Source organism: Anolis carolinensis, unplaced genomic scaffold, assembly GCF_035594765.1.
Source record: "Anolis carolinensis isolate JA03-04 unplaced genomic scaffold, rAnoCar3.1.pri scaffold_7, whole genome shotgun sequence".
Lineage (NCBI taxonomy): Eukaryota > Metazoa > Chordata > Lepidosauria > Squamata > Dactyloidae > Anolis > Anolis carolinensis.
In genome coordinates this window covers 16,964,477-16,981,500 of record NW_026943818.1, presented here as the reverse complement: position 1 = coordinate 16,981,500, position 17,024 = coordinate 16,964,477, and the positions used below count along the sequence as shown (strand labels likewise).

At 36.3% G+C, this 17,024-nt stretch overlaps 1 protein-coding gene across 1 annotated transcript in view; it reads right to left on the bottom strand.

The window, feature by feature from the left end:
- vmp1 (vacuole membrane protein 1) overlaps positions 1–17,024 on the bottom strand; it is a 77,356-nt gene that overhangs the window by 52,230 nt on the left and 8,102 nt on the right. Inside the window, exons 2-5 of the mRNA XM_003227271.4 lie at positions 14,765–14,866; positions 13,526–13,661; positions 12,055–12,145; positions 11,252–11,362 (exon numbers count right to left, since the gene is read on the bottom strand). Of these exons, the coding sequence (XP_003227319.2) occupies positions 11,252–11,362; positions 12,055–12,145; positions 13,526–13,661; positions 14,765–14,849 (423 nt within the window). The 5' untranslated portion in view covers positions 14,850–14,866. The remainder of the gene's footprint in view (positions 1–11,251; positions 11,363–12,054; positions 12,146–13,525; positions 13,662–14,764; positions 14,867–17,024) is intronic.

Genomic DNA, 17,024 nt, shown 5'->3' with positions numbered 1-17,024 from the left:
CATCGTTTGGATTGAAGCAAAATGACAGTTAAATGAAAATCTGCGGATGCTCCTTGAAGATTGTGTTGGAAATAGCAACCTTCTACAAGCCTCCAATACTAGTTTATTTGTTATTCGCTTGGGTTATATTGTGATATTTTGGTGCTGAATTTGTAAATACGGTAATTGCAACATAACATTACTGCGTATTGAACTACTTTGTCTGCCAAATTTGTTATATAATAATAATAATAATAATAATAATAATAATAACAACAACTTTATTTTTATACCCCGCCCCATCTCCCCGAAGGGACTCGGGGCGGCTTACATGGGGCCTAGCCTGATAAAACAATCAATATCAGTAACATGACTATAAAACAATTATACCAGTAAAACATCAATAGCAATAAAACAATCATTAAAATCGGCAAGAAGCATACGAAAAACATACTATATTAAAACAGGAGACAAATTCATAAAATCCAGAACAGAATGTGCCGGTAGAAATGGACAATAAAGTGCAAAATAGCATTGGCAACATCTCGAAATGGGGGCTATTATAACATGATGTTTTGGTGCTTAATTTGTAAAATCATAACCTAATTTGATGTTTAATAGGCTTTTACTTAATCCTTCCTTATTATCCAAGATATTAGCTTATCCAAGGTTCTGCCAGCTCGCTTAGCTTGGATAAGTGAGGCTCTACTGTATTACTATATTGTACTAAACCACTATACTGTAATATTATTAGTAATATTACATTTAATATATAATTAATATTCCAAAAATTCCAAATTTATTTAATGCTTAGACCACAGGTCTTTTGCATGCAAGACAAACAAACAAATACACAAAAGCCAGAACATCAAATACAATATAAAACATGCCATTAAAACCCTATATAAATAATTAAAACATTAAAATGCTGCAAATATCAATGTCAGGATATGCCCTTCAAATACTACATATTTCATGGATTAGCACCAACATAATTAAAAACAAGATAAAACCAAGTAAGTACAGTATTATTAAAATCCAAGCAGGGAACACCTTGGATATAAAAACCACTATTAGTTAAAAGCATCCCCAGCACAGTCAACCGCGACATCGGAGATCAGTTTTGCCCGGATTTTCTGAGCTGCCAGGGCAAAAAGGGCCACCTTATGAGTAACTGCAGGGTTAGTATCGGACAGAAGGTAGAAAATCCTTTGTATAATCAATATTATAGAAATTATAATTATAATTAATATTATAATTAATATTATTATATTGTATTATATTATAATTAATATTATTATATCGTATTATTAGTAGTATTATATTACATTATAATATTATCAATATTTTATGTATACTAGCTGTGCCCGGCCACGTGTTGCTGTGGCTTATGGGATTCCTTTGTTGGCCAGGTGAAATAGCAGTGATTAGCCTTGCAGCCTCAAAGCCTGGCTGTTTTCTTCTTCTGCGAATCCTAGTTTGGTGAGCTGGAATCCAATGCAATAGGCTTAGTGCTTGGAAGGCTGGGTACTTGTAAGCTTAAGTCTAAAACTGATGGAGGGCCGCATCCAGCCCCCGGGGATCCCTGATCTAAGGTTAGATGTTCTGAAGAGAATCAAGAGCTCCAAGGCAAACTAAAAAAACACACCGGGGGCAAGTGTGAAAAGCACAGGAACCTAACAATTAAATTCTCCAGATTTTGGTACAAGCCTTATGAATTCCAAAAGGCAAGCGATGACAAGAGAGTCGAGGGCGGGGGGAAACCGATCAAGTGTCTGACTAGAATATCCTTCTGATGACTTGAGCCTGAAACATTTGGTTGCCACATGCTTGATGGGGGACCTGCAGGAGCCTGTGGTTAGACTGGAATGTAACTTGTTGGGAATCCGAGATAGGAGTGGGAGGTAAACGTTAGAAGATGAATCAAAAAAGACACCAGAGCTCATCACTGGAAGATCACATTTCTGGCCCCTTTACTCCACCATTTTTCGGGGGCAAGTCAATCTCTCTAAAGATGATACAGGAGGATCACTTCCCCCTGAAAGGCCAGTTTATCTTCTCCAAAGTGAAGAAACTTCAAAGCGGGGTTGGTTTTAGAAGTTAATGTGCTGTATTTAGTTTCTGAGAGACGGCGATGAGCAAAAAACAACCGAACCCCAAAGCATTCGGAAGCCACGTTCCTCAATGAGCAAACCTTTGAGAAGAAGTGTCCTAACAGAAGAAAAGTGACAAATCTCAAAATGTCTCACCGCGTGGTTTAGGGGGTGAACTATGTCATCCCCCTTCTGCGAAGAGGAAAAGAAACAAGAGACATTTTCTCATGGGAAAGGCTGGACTCCTGGCCCACCACGAATGGCGACTCATCCGTCCTCCACCCTCCGTCTTCATTGGCTTTGCCCCGAGTGACACCGTATTTTATATTTAGGCAATGAGTCGACACAGATCTCACAACCTGGCCTGATTCGGCCCCTGCTTCTTATTCATTGCCCCCTGGGCAGGATTACTCAGAAGCAGGGCTGGATGAAATCATTGCTTTCCAAATGAAGCCATCATGCCGCCGATGAATCTGCTTACTCGCCTTCAAAAATCTCCTGACCTCATGCTTTGCCATAAAGCAGACAAGCCCTTAGCAAGGATTCTGTTTATGGGGACCCTAAGATTAGCCTATCGTGGGGTTTTCTAGGACCATTTATTTATTTATGGTGTCAGAAGCAAATTGAGATTACACTTATATATACATATACCTCACAACCTCTGAGGATGCCTGCCATAGATGTGGGCGAAACGTCAGGAGAGAATACTTCTGGAATATGGTCAGACAGGCCGGAAAACATACAACCACCCTGTGATCCCGGCCATGAAAGCCTTCGACAACACATACAGTTATAATGTATAGAAACACCACAAACAAAGTTAAAAACTTGGCATTATACTAAATTTCCTTTGACCAGAAGCTGGCCACTTCGAGTGCCTTTGATGTCGCATATGGCGGGGCTCAGGCCGCATTGTAGAACGTGGTCTGTGGTTTGCTCTTCACCACATTCCCATATCGTGGACTCCACTTTGTAGCCCCATTTCTTAAGGTCTACATCAGGAGTCCCCAAACTTTTTAAGCAGAGGGCCAGTCCACAATCCTTCAGACTGTTGAGGGGCCGAATTATCATTTGGAAAAAAAATACGAACAAATTCCTATGCAAACTGCACATGTCTTATTTGTAGTGCAAAACAACAACAACAGCAACAGCAACAATGAGAGAACAATACAATATTTAAAAATAAAAATAATTTTAACCAATATAAACCTATCTGGATTTCAATGGGAAGTGTGGGTCTGCTTCTGGCCAATGAGATAATCAAGTTAATTAGGATTATTGTTGTTGATGACTTTGGGAGAGTCTAAGTCTAAAATTTATTTATTTATTTATTTATTTATTATTTACTACATTTATATCCTGGCCTTCTCACCTGGAAGGGTTGTGAAGGCTTACAAGTTGTATGTACATACAGAATATTATATTATTAGCATAGCATAATATCAGCATCATATATTACTATGTTGTACAATACCACTGTTCTGTAATATTAGTAAGATTATATGTAATATATAATATATAATGAATATTACTCTATGGTATATTATTAGCATGATATTCAATATTATATGTATGTACAATATATTATATTAGCATAGCACAATATCAGCATCATATATTACTATGTTGTACAATACCACTGTTCTGTAATATCTGTAATATTATATGTAATATATAATATATAATTAATATTACTATATGGTATATTATTAGTATTGTATTCAATATTATATGTATATACAATATATTATATTATTAGCATAGCACAATATCAGCATCATATATTACTATGTTGTACAATACCACTGTTCTGTAATACAGTAGAGTCTCACTTATCCAACACTCGCTTATCCAATGTTCTGGATTATCCAATGCATTTTTGTAGTCAATGTTTTCAATACATCGTGATATTTTGGTGCTAAATTCGTAAATACAGTAATTACTACATAGCATTACTGCCTATTGAACTACTTTTTCTGTCAAATTTGTTGTTAAACATGATGTTTTGGTGCTTAATTTGTAAAATCATAACCTAATTTGATGTGTAATAGGCTTTTCCTTAATCTCTCCTTATTATCCAACATATTCGCTTATCCAACGTTCCGCCGTTTATGTTGGATAAGTGAGACTCTACTGTATTAGTAATATTATATGTAATATATAATATATAATTAACATTTCTATATGGTATATTATAAGTATTTACGAATTTAGCACCAAAATATCACGATATTTTGAAATCATTGACTAAAAAAAACGCGTTGGATAATCCAGAACGTCGGATAAGTGAGACTCTACTGTATTAGCATAGCACAATATCAGCATCATTCTATATATATAAAAGAGTGATGGCATCATGGCAGCGGACAAAACAACAAAAGTAAACAGCCCACAACCTCGAAAATTGACAGCACAACCCCTCATCCATGCCTCTAGGTTGATACAACAAAAAGAAAAGAAAAATAAAGTCTTAATTAGAGGGAGATGAATAACTGTTTTTATCCAATTGCTGCCAGTTAGAAGGCTAAGCTCCGCTCACTTGGTCTCCTAGCAACCCACTCAGCCCAGGGGACCCTTTACCTTAACTACCATCAATTCCTCAATACTTTATTTCCCATACCACCATACTTCGCCACAGCAACGCGTGGCCGGGCACAGCTAGTATATTACTATGTTGCTGTTCTGTAATATTACTGTTCTGTAATATTTGTAATATTATATGTAATATATAATATATAATTAATATTACTCTACGGTATATTATTAGTATTATATTCAATATTATATGTATATACAATATATTATACAGTAGAGTCTCACTTATCCAACATAAACGGGCCGGCAGAATGTTGGATAAGCGAATATGTTGGATAATAAGGCGGCATTAAGGAAAAGCCTATTAAACATCAAATTAGGTTATGATTTTACAAATGAAGCACCCAAACATCATGTTAGACAACAAATTTGGCAGAAAAAGTAGTTCAATACGCAGTAATGCTATGTGGTAATTACTGTATTTATGAATTTAGCACCAAAATATCACGATATATTGAAAACATTGACTACAAAAATGCGTTGGATAATCCAGAACGTTGGATAAGCGAGTGTTGGATAAGTGAGACTCTACTGTATTATTAAAACATATGAAAATATTATATTATAAAACTGAGGGCGGGGGCCAGGTAAATGGCCTTGGAGGTTTGCATCCGGCCCACGTTTGGGGCCTTAGTTTGGGGACCCCTGGTTTAAGAGGACAGGAAAGGCTGTGCTTTGCCCCCTCCTCAAAATCATCAGCAATTTGGCCGAACTTTCCTCCCCGCCGCTGCCTTTCTTTTCCGCACAAAAGCTCCTGCTAAACTCAGAAGCTGAGGTCACGTTCCTGGCTGGAGAAAAACCACTGCCTTTGGGTCAGAGACAGATTCCACGGCAGGGTTTCATCGCCTTGAAGCTGAGCCTGTGACATTACATTTTATTTCTAGCCCTCTGTTTTTTTTCCCCCTTCTGAACAAGAGCTGTTTTGCGACTTCCAGCTGTCTCGAGGGCTTCCTTCATCGAAATTTTTTAAAAAACCAGCCGCTTCCTCTCTTTCTGGTCTTTATTCCAATCACAATGGACTGAGGGTTTCCTGGAACGCGGGCCGGGAGCGATCGGAAATCACTTCCGCCTCGTCTGCAGAAATGACCCAATGCCCGCCGGTGGGACCCCATTCCCAGAAGTGTGGACAGCCATTAAAGGACACTTTGGATGCTGGACACTTGCCTCAGGGAAGCTTTCGCCCAGGTGGTAAATTTCAGAAATAAAAATAGATACCAATAAAATTACATTAATTGAGGCACCACCAGGTTCAATGTTTTTGAACATTTACATAAAGCTCAAATTTAAGATAAGACTGTCCAACTCTGATCCAATCTTTATTCTCATCTTCATCAACATCAATGTGCTTATGTATCTTTTCAATAATAATAGAATAAAATAATAATGTATTTATTATTATTATTATTATTATTATTACATTTATTAGCTTATCCAACGTTCTGCCGGCCCTTTTACGTTAGATAAGCGATACCCTACTGTACATTTATTATTTCACTCTGATCTTATTTTTATTGCATTTATTATTTTACTCTATTATTACATGCAATAAAAATAAGATCAGAGTGAAATAATAAATGTACAGTAGGGTATCGCTTATCTAACGTAAAAGGGCCGGCAGAACGTTGGATAAGCGAATATGTTGGATAATAAGGAGAGATTAAGGAAAAGCCTATTAAACATCAAATTAGATTATGATTTTACAAATTAAGTATCCAAACATCATGTTATACAACAAATTTGACAGAAAAAGTAGTTCAATAAACAGTAATGCTATGTAGTAATTACTGTATTTACGAATTTAGCACCAAAATATAATGATGTATTGAAAACATTGACTACAAAAGTGCGTTAGATAATCCAGAACCTTGGATAAGCGAGTGTTGGATAAGTGAGACTCTACTGTATTAATAATAATAATAATAAAAATAGAGTAAAATAAATGTAATAGTAGCAACAATAATAGAGAAAAATAATAAATGTAACAATACCAATAATAATAAGAGAAAAATAATAAATGTACCATATATTCTCAAGTATAAGCTGACCCAAATATAAGCCAACCAGGACCCTCACCCGAGTATAAGCCGAGGGGGGCTTTTTCAGTCTTTAAAAAAGGGCTGAAAAACTAGGCTTATACTCGAGTATATACAGTAACTTGACTATCTTATTGGCCAGAAGCAGACCCACACTTCCCATTGAAATCCTGATAAGTTTATGTTGGTTTAAATTGTTTTTATTTTTAAATATTGTATTGTTCTCTCATTGTTGTTGTTTTGCACTACATATAAAACATGTGCAGTGTGCATAGGAATTTGTTCATTTTTTTTTTCAAATGATAATTCGGCCTCTCAACGGTCTGAAGAATTGTGGACTGGCCTTCTGCTTCAATGCAACATCTCTGTAGACAGCCAATTTTCTCACACCAGAAGCGATTTGCAGTATGTTCCCAAGTTGCTTCTGACACGATAAAAAAACTTCATTTGGTTTCATCTATGCTGATGATCATGCCATCACTGCTCAAGCAGGGAGCTTTGAAATGGCTGAACCGAAGCTCTCCGAAGTTTTATACTTGAAGGACTTAACTAGTTCCTTCATGACTATAATAATAATCATCATCATCATCATCTTTATTTATATCCCGCCACCATCTCCCAAAAGGGACTCGGGGCGACTTAACAGAGAACACAAAATAGTGCCATAAAACACATAAAATACGAGTAAGTTACACCAATATTTAAACAATAACAATATCAATTCACATAAAACAACACCTATAAAAAGCCCAACTCAAATTAAACAAGATACTCAATAAAACGCAACAATAGCTACTATTAACATGGGCAGTACAACCACATTAAACATCCCAGTGGTAGACAAATTACAAGTACAGTAGGGTCTCACTTATCCAAGACTCACTTATCCAAGGTTCTGGATAATCCAAGCCATTTTTGTAGTCAATGTTTTCAATATATTGTGATATTTTGTTGCTAAATTCGTAAATACAGTAATTACAACATAACATTACTGCGTATTGAACTACTTTTTCTGTCAAATTTGTTGTATAACATGATGTTTTGGTGCTGAATTTGTAAAATCATAACCTGATTTGATGTTTAATAGGTTTTTCCTTAATCCCTCCTTATTATCCAAGATATTCGCTTATCCAAGGTTCTGCCGGCCCGTTTAGCTTAGATAAGTGAGACTCTACTGTGCAAGTAAAATTGAAGTTCCAGTCTAATTTGTCATCTACTTAGCCGATATCCAGTTGTTGTCAAAGGCCTGCCTAAAGAGCCATGTTTTCAGTTCCCAAGGAAAACATTGCAGAAAGAGAACATGCCTAATTTAATTGCCTTTCCAAGTCATAATTTTCTTTTTTTGAACGACAGTTCTTCTCTCTCTTTCTTTTTCTCGGGTATTTATTCTTGCACAATTCCTTGTGGGTTTCCCTCTTCTTTCTCAGAAGTTAGATTTTGCTTCCCTAATTCTTTGAAACAGACTCAAGGAGGAACTGAGGAGGGCAGCCAAAGACACAATGGTTGTGGCAAGTGTAATCCTTTCTTAACAACCTGCACACATTACAATTGGTTAAAAGTCACTTGATTCATTAGCCGCCACATTGCTCCATACTCTTATGTTCCAATTTAAAGAATCCTTTGAATGGATAAAAATATATTTCTGGGTATATGAGTGGCAGAACATGCTATGGCTGTTAGCATTTATGGAGAAGCAAACTGCAAAATTCAGCTTTAGCAATTACACAACAGACGGCTCATGCAATGAAACCTGTTGACTCTTTTATTGCATATTCAAACAGTAATATTATTTATTATCCCCTGTAACTGATAGCAACCTTTGGAACCATCTATTGTTCTGGTTATCTACTTGACAAACTTATATTTGACACCTGCTTCAATGCATTTGTATCTCCTTTGTGGAGAGAAAAAAATGGGATATAACTCAACATCATCATGATAATGCACCATCCATAATGTTGTGGTCCTTCCCTCTTGTGCTTCTGTTATTTATTTATCATGTCAGAAGCAAATTGAGGATACAGTTATAATGTATTTATAAACACAAAGTTACAAACTTGACATTATACTAGATTTCCTTTGACCAGAAGAAGCTCTGGTGTCTCCGTGAGAAGGTCCTCCACTGTGTAACCTGTGGCTCACAACCAGACACAGTGAAGACATCTGCCCCGTGGGTATAAATAAAGTTGTTGTTGTTATTGTTATTATTATTATTATTATTATTATTATTATTATTATTACTATTATTATGCTGTTGCTGCTGCTGCTGCATCTCACACATCTCACCACGTTAAAACAGTGGATGTGGCTCTTAATGAGACATGCTGCATTATCACAGGATATCTATGCTCTACACCACTGTAGAAATTATACTGCTTAGCCAGTCTTGCACCATCTGACATCCACCAGTAATGAAAGGACCAAGGCAGTGACATCTTCGGCCCATCCTCTGTTTGGATATCAGTCAGCATGCCAATGCCTTATATCAAGAAATAGTTTTCTAAGGTCTACAGAGATACTTGCAGGAACAAAAGTGGCAGGCTAAAACCCGGAACCTCAAGCCATGGCTGATACTGAATGAAGAAGACTGGGCAACTTGTAAGGCGCTGAACAGACTGCGCTCCGGCACCACGAGATACAGAGCCAACCTTAAGAAATGGGGTCACAAAGTAGACTCTATGACATGCGAATGTGGGGAAGAGCAAACCACAGACCACTGACTACAATGCGGCCTGAGCCCTGTCATATGCACAAGAGGACCTTCTCACGACGACACCAGAGGTACTTGAAGTGGCCAGCTTCTGGTCAAAGGACATTTAGTTTTAAACTTTGTTTGTGGTTTTTCTAACTGTATCCTCAATCCATTTCTGACTCGATAAATAAATAAATACACTTCCAGACAGATCTAGATGTCTATGATTCAACACCCCTATTTTCCACATACAGTAGTCTCACTTATCCAAGCTAAACGGGCCGGAAGAAGCTTGGATAAGCGAATATCTTGGATAATAAGGAAGGATTAAGGAGAAGCCTATTAAACATCAAATTAGGTTATGATTTTACAAATTAACCACCAAAACATCATGTTATACAACAAATTTGACAGAAAAAGTAGTTCAATACGCAGTAATGTTATGTTGTAATTACTCTATTTACGAATTTAGCACCAAAATTTCATGATATATTGAAAACATTGACTACAAAAATGGCTTGGATAATCCAGAACCTTGGATAAGCGAGGCTTGGATAAGTGAGTACTGTAATTCAGTAAAGCCCTTCGATACTGAGGATGCCTGCCATAGATGTGGGCAAAACGTCAGGAGAGAATACTTCTGGAACATGGCCATACAGCCCAGAAAACGTACAACAACCCTTTTGATATTGTGAACCACTTGGTCAAAATGCTGCATTTTAGAGACAGTTTCCCTGTTCGTGCCTCGTGTTTTTTACTGTGTCGGAAGCAAAGCAAAACTACAGAAACTGAGATAGAGAGAGAGAAGATTTGATTGTCCCTGACTAAGATCACAGCTCCTTCTAGTGTCCTTGTTACAAAACTACATTCTGACCCAACATTTGCTAGAAAGCAGTGCACAGAACGAACTTTTCTTGGGGAATTTAAACGAAAGTTCTGCTGAGTTCACAGAGACATCATGCGGCGAGTTCAGGAAGCATTTCCCTTTGCAAAACTAGGAGCACAGAAAGCGGCAAAGCCGGGTTGCGTTTTGATAAATGGGGCTGAATCAATTGTCAACACCACTCTTCACTTATCAGCTACTTTGCTTACATAAACAATGCGGTCTGCAGAGACAAATAACAACACTTTTGGGACTAAATGAGAGAGAAAAGTTTGTAGTGTACGTTTTGGTAGACTAAGGGTGCATCTACACCGCAGAATGAATGTAGTCTCACACCACTTTAAATGCCATGGCTCAGTATTGCGGGATCATGAGAGATACACAAGGCTTTTAGCCTTCTCTGTCAAAGAATGCTGATGCCTCCATCAACCTATGTAATTATATGTATATATGTATGTATGTATGTATATATATATATATGTGTGTGTGTGTATATATATATGTATGTCCACACATACATATGTACATATATGCAATATAATTTACAATATATAATAATATATTGTATATACATATATTAATATTATTTTGTAATACAATATAATACTAATAACACAATATAATAATATTAATTATATATTATATATTACATGTAATATTACTAATAATATTACAATATATTGATATAGTACAATATAGTAATTTATTGCCAGTATTGTGCTATGCTAATAATATAATATTGTATCTAAATTTAATTTGTAAGCCGCTCTGAGTCCCCTTTAGGGTGAGAAGGGTGGGATATAAATATAGTAAATAAATAAATGAACCAGTCAGTGCATAAATCACTAAGCTGATTATTGGCAATTTCTGGAAATTTCAAATGACTATTTTTGAGTAAACAATGCTAATTTTTGCACTAATAATCCAATTTAATGCTAACACATTGGTATTAATGCCACAGCACACTTTTACTCACCAAGTAGAGCAGAAACGTATGAAGACCAGTTCCAAGTCCGACAGAAGAAAGAATGCCCAAACCTACCCAGTAGGCACACCAAAAGAACTTTTTCTCCATATATAACACGTACTGAAGGGACAGGGAAGGAAGGAAGAAAAGACAGCAAAATGTCATTTTCACATTGAAAGAAATAATAATAATAATAATGATAATAATAACAACTTTATTTTTGTACCCCGTCTCCATCTCCCCAAAGGGACTCGGACGGCTTACATATGGCTTAAAATATTATATATTATATTATATATTAAATATTATATACAATATTATACTACTAATAATACAATATAATAATGTTAATTATATATTATATATTAAATGCAGTATTACTAATAATATTACCATATAATGATATAGTACAATATAGTAAAGGAAGGTCAGTTCCCCCCAAACCCCTCCAGTAATCAAATTTCGGCATATCAGGTATGTGTGCCAAGTTTGGTCCATATCCATCGGTGTGTGGGTTCACAGTAGTTTCTGGATGTAGGTGAACTACAACTCCCTCAAATCAAGGTGAATTTTCCCCAAAGACCTCCAAGTATTTTTTCTTGGTCATGGGGGCTCTGTGTGCCAAGTGAGTTCCAGGTCCATCATTGGTGGAGTTCAGAGTGATCTTAGATTGCAGGTAAACTATGCATCCCAGTCCCTACAACACCTATAACTCCTGGTGAATTCTCCCCAAACCTCTCTAGTATGTTCAGTTGCTGATCAATTCTGCTCACATAGAAAGCACTTTATCAAATGTTACTCAAGGTTTTTACCTGTTGATGTGCTCCCTCAATATAATACACAGACGTAAGCACTGAAAGCAGCAGTAAGAGAGACACCACGATACTTCGGCGATGCCACAATCTAAGGGAAGAAGAAATCAAGATGTGCTTAAAGTCTAGACTTGGGAAAAAATGAATATCACACACATTGGGTCCTAAACCCCATCCTGAGGCTTTGCTCCATGTGAGCTGCCCCGAGTCCCTGCGGGGAGATGGTGGCAGGGTATAAATAAAGTATTATTATTATTATTATTGATCCTGAATATATCATATGTCAATGGCTTCCTCTCTCAAATATTACTTTATTCCAGCAATGGTAAACCAGACTGCTGTGAGTTTTCTGGGCTGTATGGCCATATTCCAGAAGCATTCTCACCCAACGTTTCACCCACATCTATGATAGCCATCCTCAGAGGTTGTGAGGTCTGTTGGAAACCCGGCAAGGTTTGCAGTTGTTCCCTTTTGCTCTATGGGTGGGACTTTTCTATGGAAAAATGGCAGAATATTTACTATTTATTTATTTGCTACATTTATATCCCGCTCTTCTCACCCCGAAGGGGACTCAGAGCGGCTTACAAATCAAATGTACATACAATATATTATTGGCATAGCACAATATAAGCATTAAATTACTATATTGTACTATATAATTTTATGGTAATATTATTAGTAATATTACATTTAATATATAATATATAATTAATAGTATTATATTGTATTGTTAGTAGTATAATATTGTATTCCATTATAATATTATTATCAATATTATATGTATATACAATATATTATATATTTATAAATTATTATAAATTGTATATATATATATGTATATAAAATAAGCATAGCATGTTGCTATGGCACATGAGACAAGATGGAACTATCTTAGCATTGAATAGACTTGTAGCTTCAAAACTGGGCTGCTTCCTGCATGGGAGAATCCTTTGTTGGGAGGTGTTAGCTGGCCCTGATTGTTTCCTGTCTAGAATTCCCCTGTTTTCTGAGTGTTGTTCTTTCTTTACTGTCTTGATTTTGGAGTTTTTTTTTAATACTGGGAGCCAGATTTTGTTAATGTTCAGAAAAGCTGGACTTGAGCAAAGGAAAACAGGTGGTAAACAACTGGGCCTTGCTCTGCAATCAAACCTAATAATAATAATAATAATAATAATAATAATAATAATACTTTATTTTTATACCACGCCTCCATCTCCCCTAGGGGACTCGGGGCGGCTTACATGGGGCCAAGCCCGGAAAAAACAACATCAGAAAATACAAAACACGAAAATTAAAATGAACATTTTAAAATATAAAAATATAAACGTCATAAAAACATGGATTTGGCACCCAAGTAAAAAAGAATTAAAACGAACTGGGTAAAGTGATCCATATATCTCAGCTTCCAAATACTTAGATACAACTACTATCATCATCATCATCATCATCATCATCATCATCGTGTATTTACTTTATGGTCCATTCTTTCAAGCTTATTAACGTTTCCAGGAAAAAATACTGCAAGGTAACAAGGGGTTTCCTCCAGAGAACGATGCCCTGACGTTCTTCTCGATCTTTCCGCTTCTGTTCGCCCAGCGAAGAGGGTTCTGTGAAAATAAAAGGACACAAAAAGGAAGTTAGGAAAATTAGGAGACACATTTAAAACAAGTGCCAGCTTTTCTCTGCTTTTAAGTGTTCTGCCCTATGAAATTTTACGCTTTGTTTTCAAGCATATTCCAAATTGAGGTACAGCTTGGAAAAGTCCTTTTTCCCAAGCTATTGTCCTTTGTGGCTGACAAAGGACAATGTGGCCGGTTTCAAGAGGGAACAAAGATTCAGGACCTGTTACCTGTGAATAACTTTTTGTCGCACCCCAAGGCAGCAAACCCTTTGATGTAAGCAACACACCAACTTAATACACAGCAAACAGTTTATTGTAGATTATATTTAAAAGCCAAGCAAAATATAGTAAAAAGTCTTCTTCTTCATTCACAATGAGTGTTCCCCCAGAATTCTAGAAAACTGACACCTGCCACTGAAACCTATCAGATAACTTTCGGAAAGTCTCAATGTTAGAGGGAGGCAATGACAAACTCTATCTGTACATCTGTCAGGGGTGATTTAATTGTGCTTTTTTGACAGGGGTTGGACTAGATGGCCCATGTGGTCTCTTCCAACTCTATGATTCTCTAGGCTAAACACTGTGAAAGCGAGCCAGTTCTGAACATTATTCTGGGAAGCACTCAACTGGACCATTTATCAGCATCTAGCATTTGCATCAACAGTGGCTATATCATAATAATAATAATAATAATAATAATAATAATAATAATAATAATAATAATAACAACAACAACTTTATTTTTATACCCCGCCCCATCTCCCCAAAGGGACTCGGGGTGGCTTACATGGGGCCTAGCCCGATAAAACAATCAAATATCAAAACACAGCAATAAAACAGTTATCCAGTAAAAACATCAATTACAGTAAAAACAATCGTTAAAATCAACATAAAACATACAATATTAACACTGGAGACTAATTCATAGAACCCAGGCAAAGTGCAACATGTGCCGAAATGAGCCGAAATGGGGAAGGTAATTTCACAGTTGAAATGGACAAAGTGTAATATAGCATTGGCAGCACCTCGAGAATCATCATCATCATCACATCATGATCATCACAGGTGGAGTGGGACCCACAGTCGTACCTGTAAAGTTTCCATTGTGCTGTTCTTTGCCCATTCTTATGCGCCTCTGGTCACAGTCTGTTCCATTCTCTGCCATTTCATACATCAGTCACTTCCAGGAACCTTAGAGATAGCACAAATGTTTCATTGAGATTCGCTCCATTACAAAAGCGTAAGTGCAGTTGAGGTGGTTCAATATATAATAATCATATTATGCTACACTAATAATATATTGTATATGCATATAATATTAATAATATTATAATGTAATACAATATAATAATAATTATACACTAATATAATGGTATATTTATATTACATGTAATATTACTAATAATATTACAATATAGTGTTATAGTACAATATAGTAATATATAATGCTTATATTGTGCTATACAAATAATATAATATATTGTATGTACATATGACTTGTGAGCCGCCCAAAAAAAGGATAAAATACAGTTTTCAATCATTATACCTCAAAAAGGAAAACCCATCCAGCATCTCCATGGAAGCACTTTGGTTTTACAAGGTCAAAACAAGTATTTTCTTAATGAGCTATCAGGCGGCATAGAAAAATGGGGGACAAAAGGAGCAATCTGGATAATTTTAGCAGTAGGAAACCTCAAGAGAAATCATTCAATTAGGACAAAAATTAGAACAAGGGTGAGGACAGTTCGGAAAGTCACTCCAATAGTGGAAAAGTAAGTCATTTCAGTAGAAGATGGAAAACAAATCCACGAAGGAAAGAGAAGTGTTGCCTTTCTGGATGATCACACGCAATGGCCATAACTTTTGCAAGGAATTGTCATGTTGTAATGAAAACTTGGCGAATGTTTGGCATTCCAGACGTCAGAGCCTTTATCCTACTTGGGTATAATGAAAGGAAAAAAGATTTTAAAACCTGGCTATTTGTTTAGAGATTCATATTTGGAGATGGAGAGAAAAAGTGGATTTATATGTATATTCAGCACCAAATTTTTGCCATTTTATCATATAGTACACCGTTCTAAGTCCCCCAAGGGGTGAGAAGAGCGGTATAGAAGTGCAATAAATAAATAAATAAAAATATAGACAAGAGTGAAATTTATAGTAAAGGAAATTATAAGTCTACTGTATTATAAATGTATTGCAAATGTACTGATTTTTTTCTTTTTTGCTTTATATAACAACAACAACAATAGCAACAACAACAAAGCAGGTGGTCCCAGTCGTAATTGGTGCACTGAGTGCCGTGCCAAAGGATCTCAGCCAGCATTTGTAAACAATAAACATTGACAAAATTACGATCTGTCAACTGCAAAAGGCCACCTTACTGGGGTCTGCACGAATCATTTGAAAATACATCACACAGTCCTAAATGCTTGGGAAGTGTTTGACTTGTGATACTGTGATTCGAAATCCAGCATATACATCACGTTTGCTGTGTCATACTCTGTCTTTGTGTTAATCATAATAATAATTTATTATCATCATTATTATTTATTTATTTATTTATTATTAGCAACGTTTATATCCCGCCCTTCTCACCCCGAAGGGGACTCAGGGCGGTTTACAAGTATATATACATACAATATATAATAATAATAATAATAATAATAATAATAATACTGTAAATGGATACTAACAATCTCAAAAAGAAAAAAAAATGCATCCCTTGAAAGCTCAAAAGTGTAGTCACAGAATCCATAATAAATTATTTGTCTGTCAAACAAAAAGAAAGGAAAAAAAAAAAGAAAGAAAGAACGGATGACAGCAGTTTAAGAGACAGAAAGGAATCCCATAGCACAGGTTAGAACATCTACATCTTTCAATGAAGTAGCTGACACAGAATTTTTCTTTAAAGCCAAGAGAACAAAGTGATGCCAAACAGGAATCAAACCTGGAGGCAGGGAATTTCACAAATGGGGTGCTACTACCAATATGTCCCAAACTGTAGTCACTTGCCATTTTCCTGGCCCAAGATGATGGTGGGATGTCTAGAGTCTTGACCTCGACAATGCAAGAATTCCTTGTGCATATTTTTTTAAAAGCAAAAGAAGGGGAAAGCCTGACACTAAGACAGTTATTTGGAATTGTAGCAGGCAACACAGGAATCATCCCAATGGAGGAAATGAAATTCAACCCTGAAAGAGCTTCAGGGAAGTCAGGCGTCCTGAAAGGACCTCTCGGGACAACAGGTGGTGCTTTCGTTCCAAAATTGGCTGTCAGGAGAGGTTTTGCTATCCATAACCAACACTGAGCAATGCTGGAGGTTGCGCGAGTGGGTCGCTTCACACAC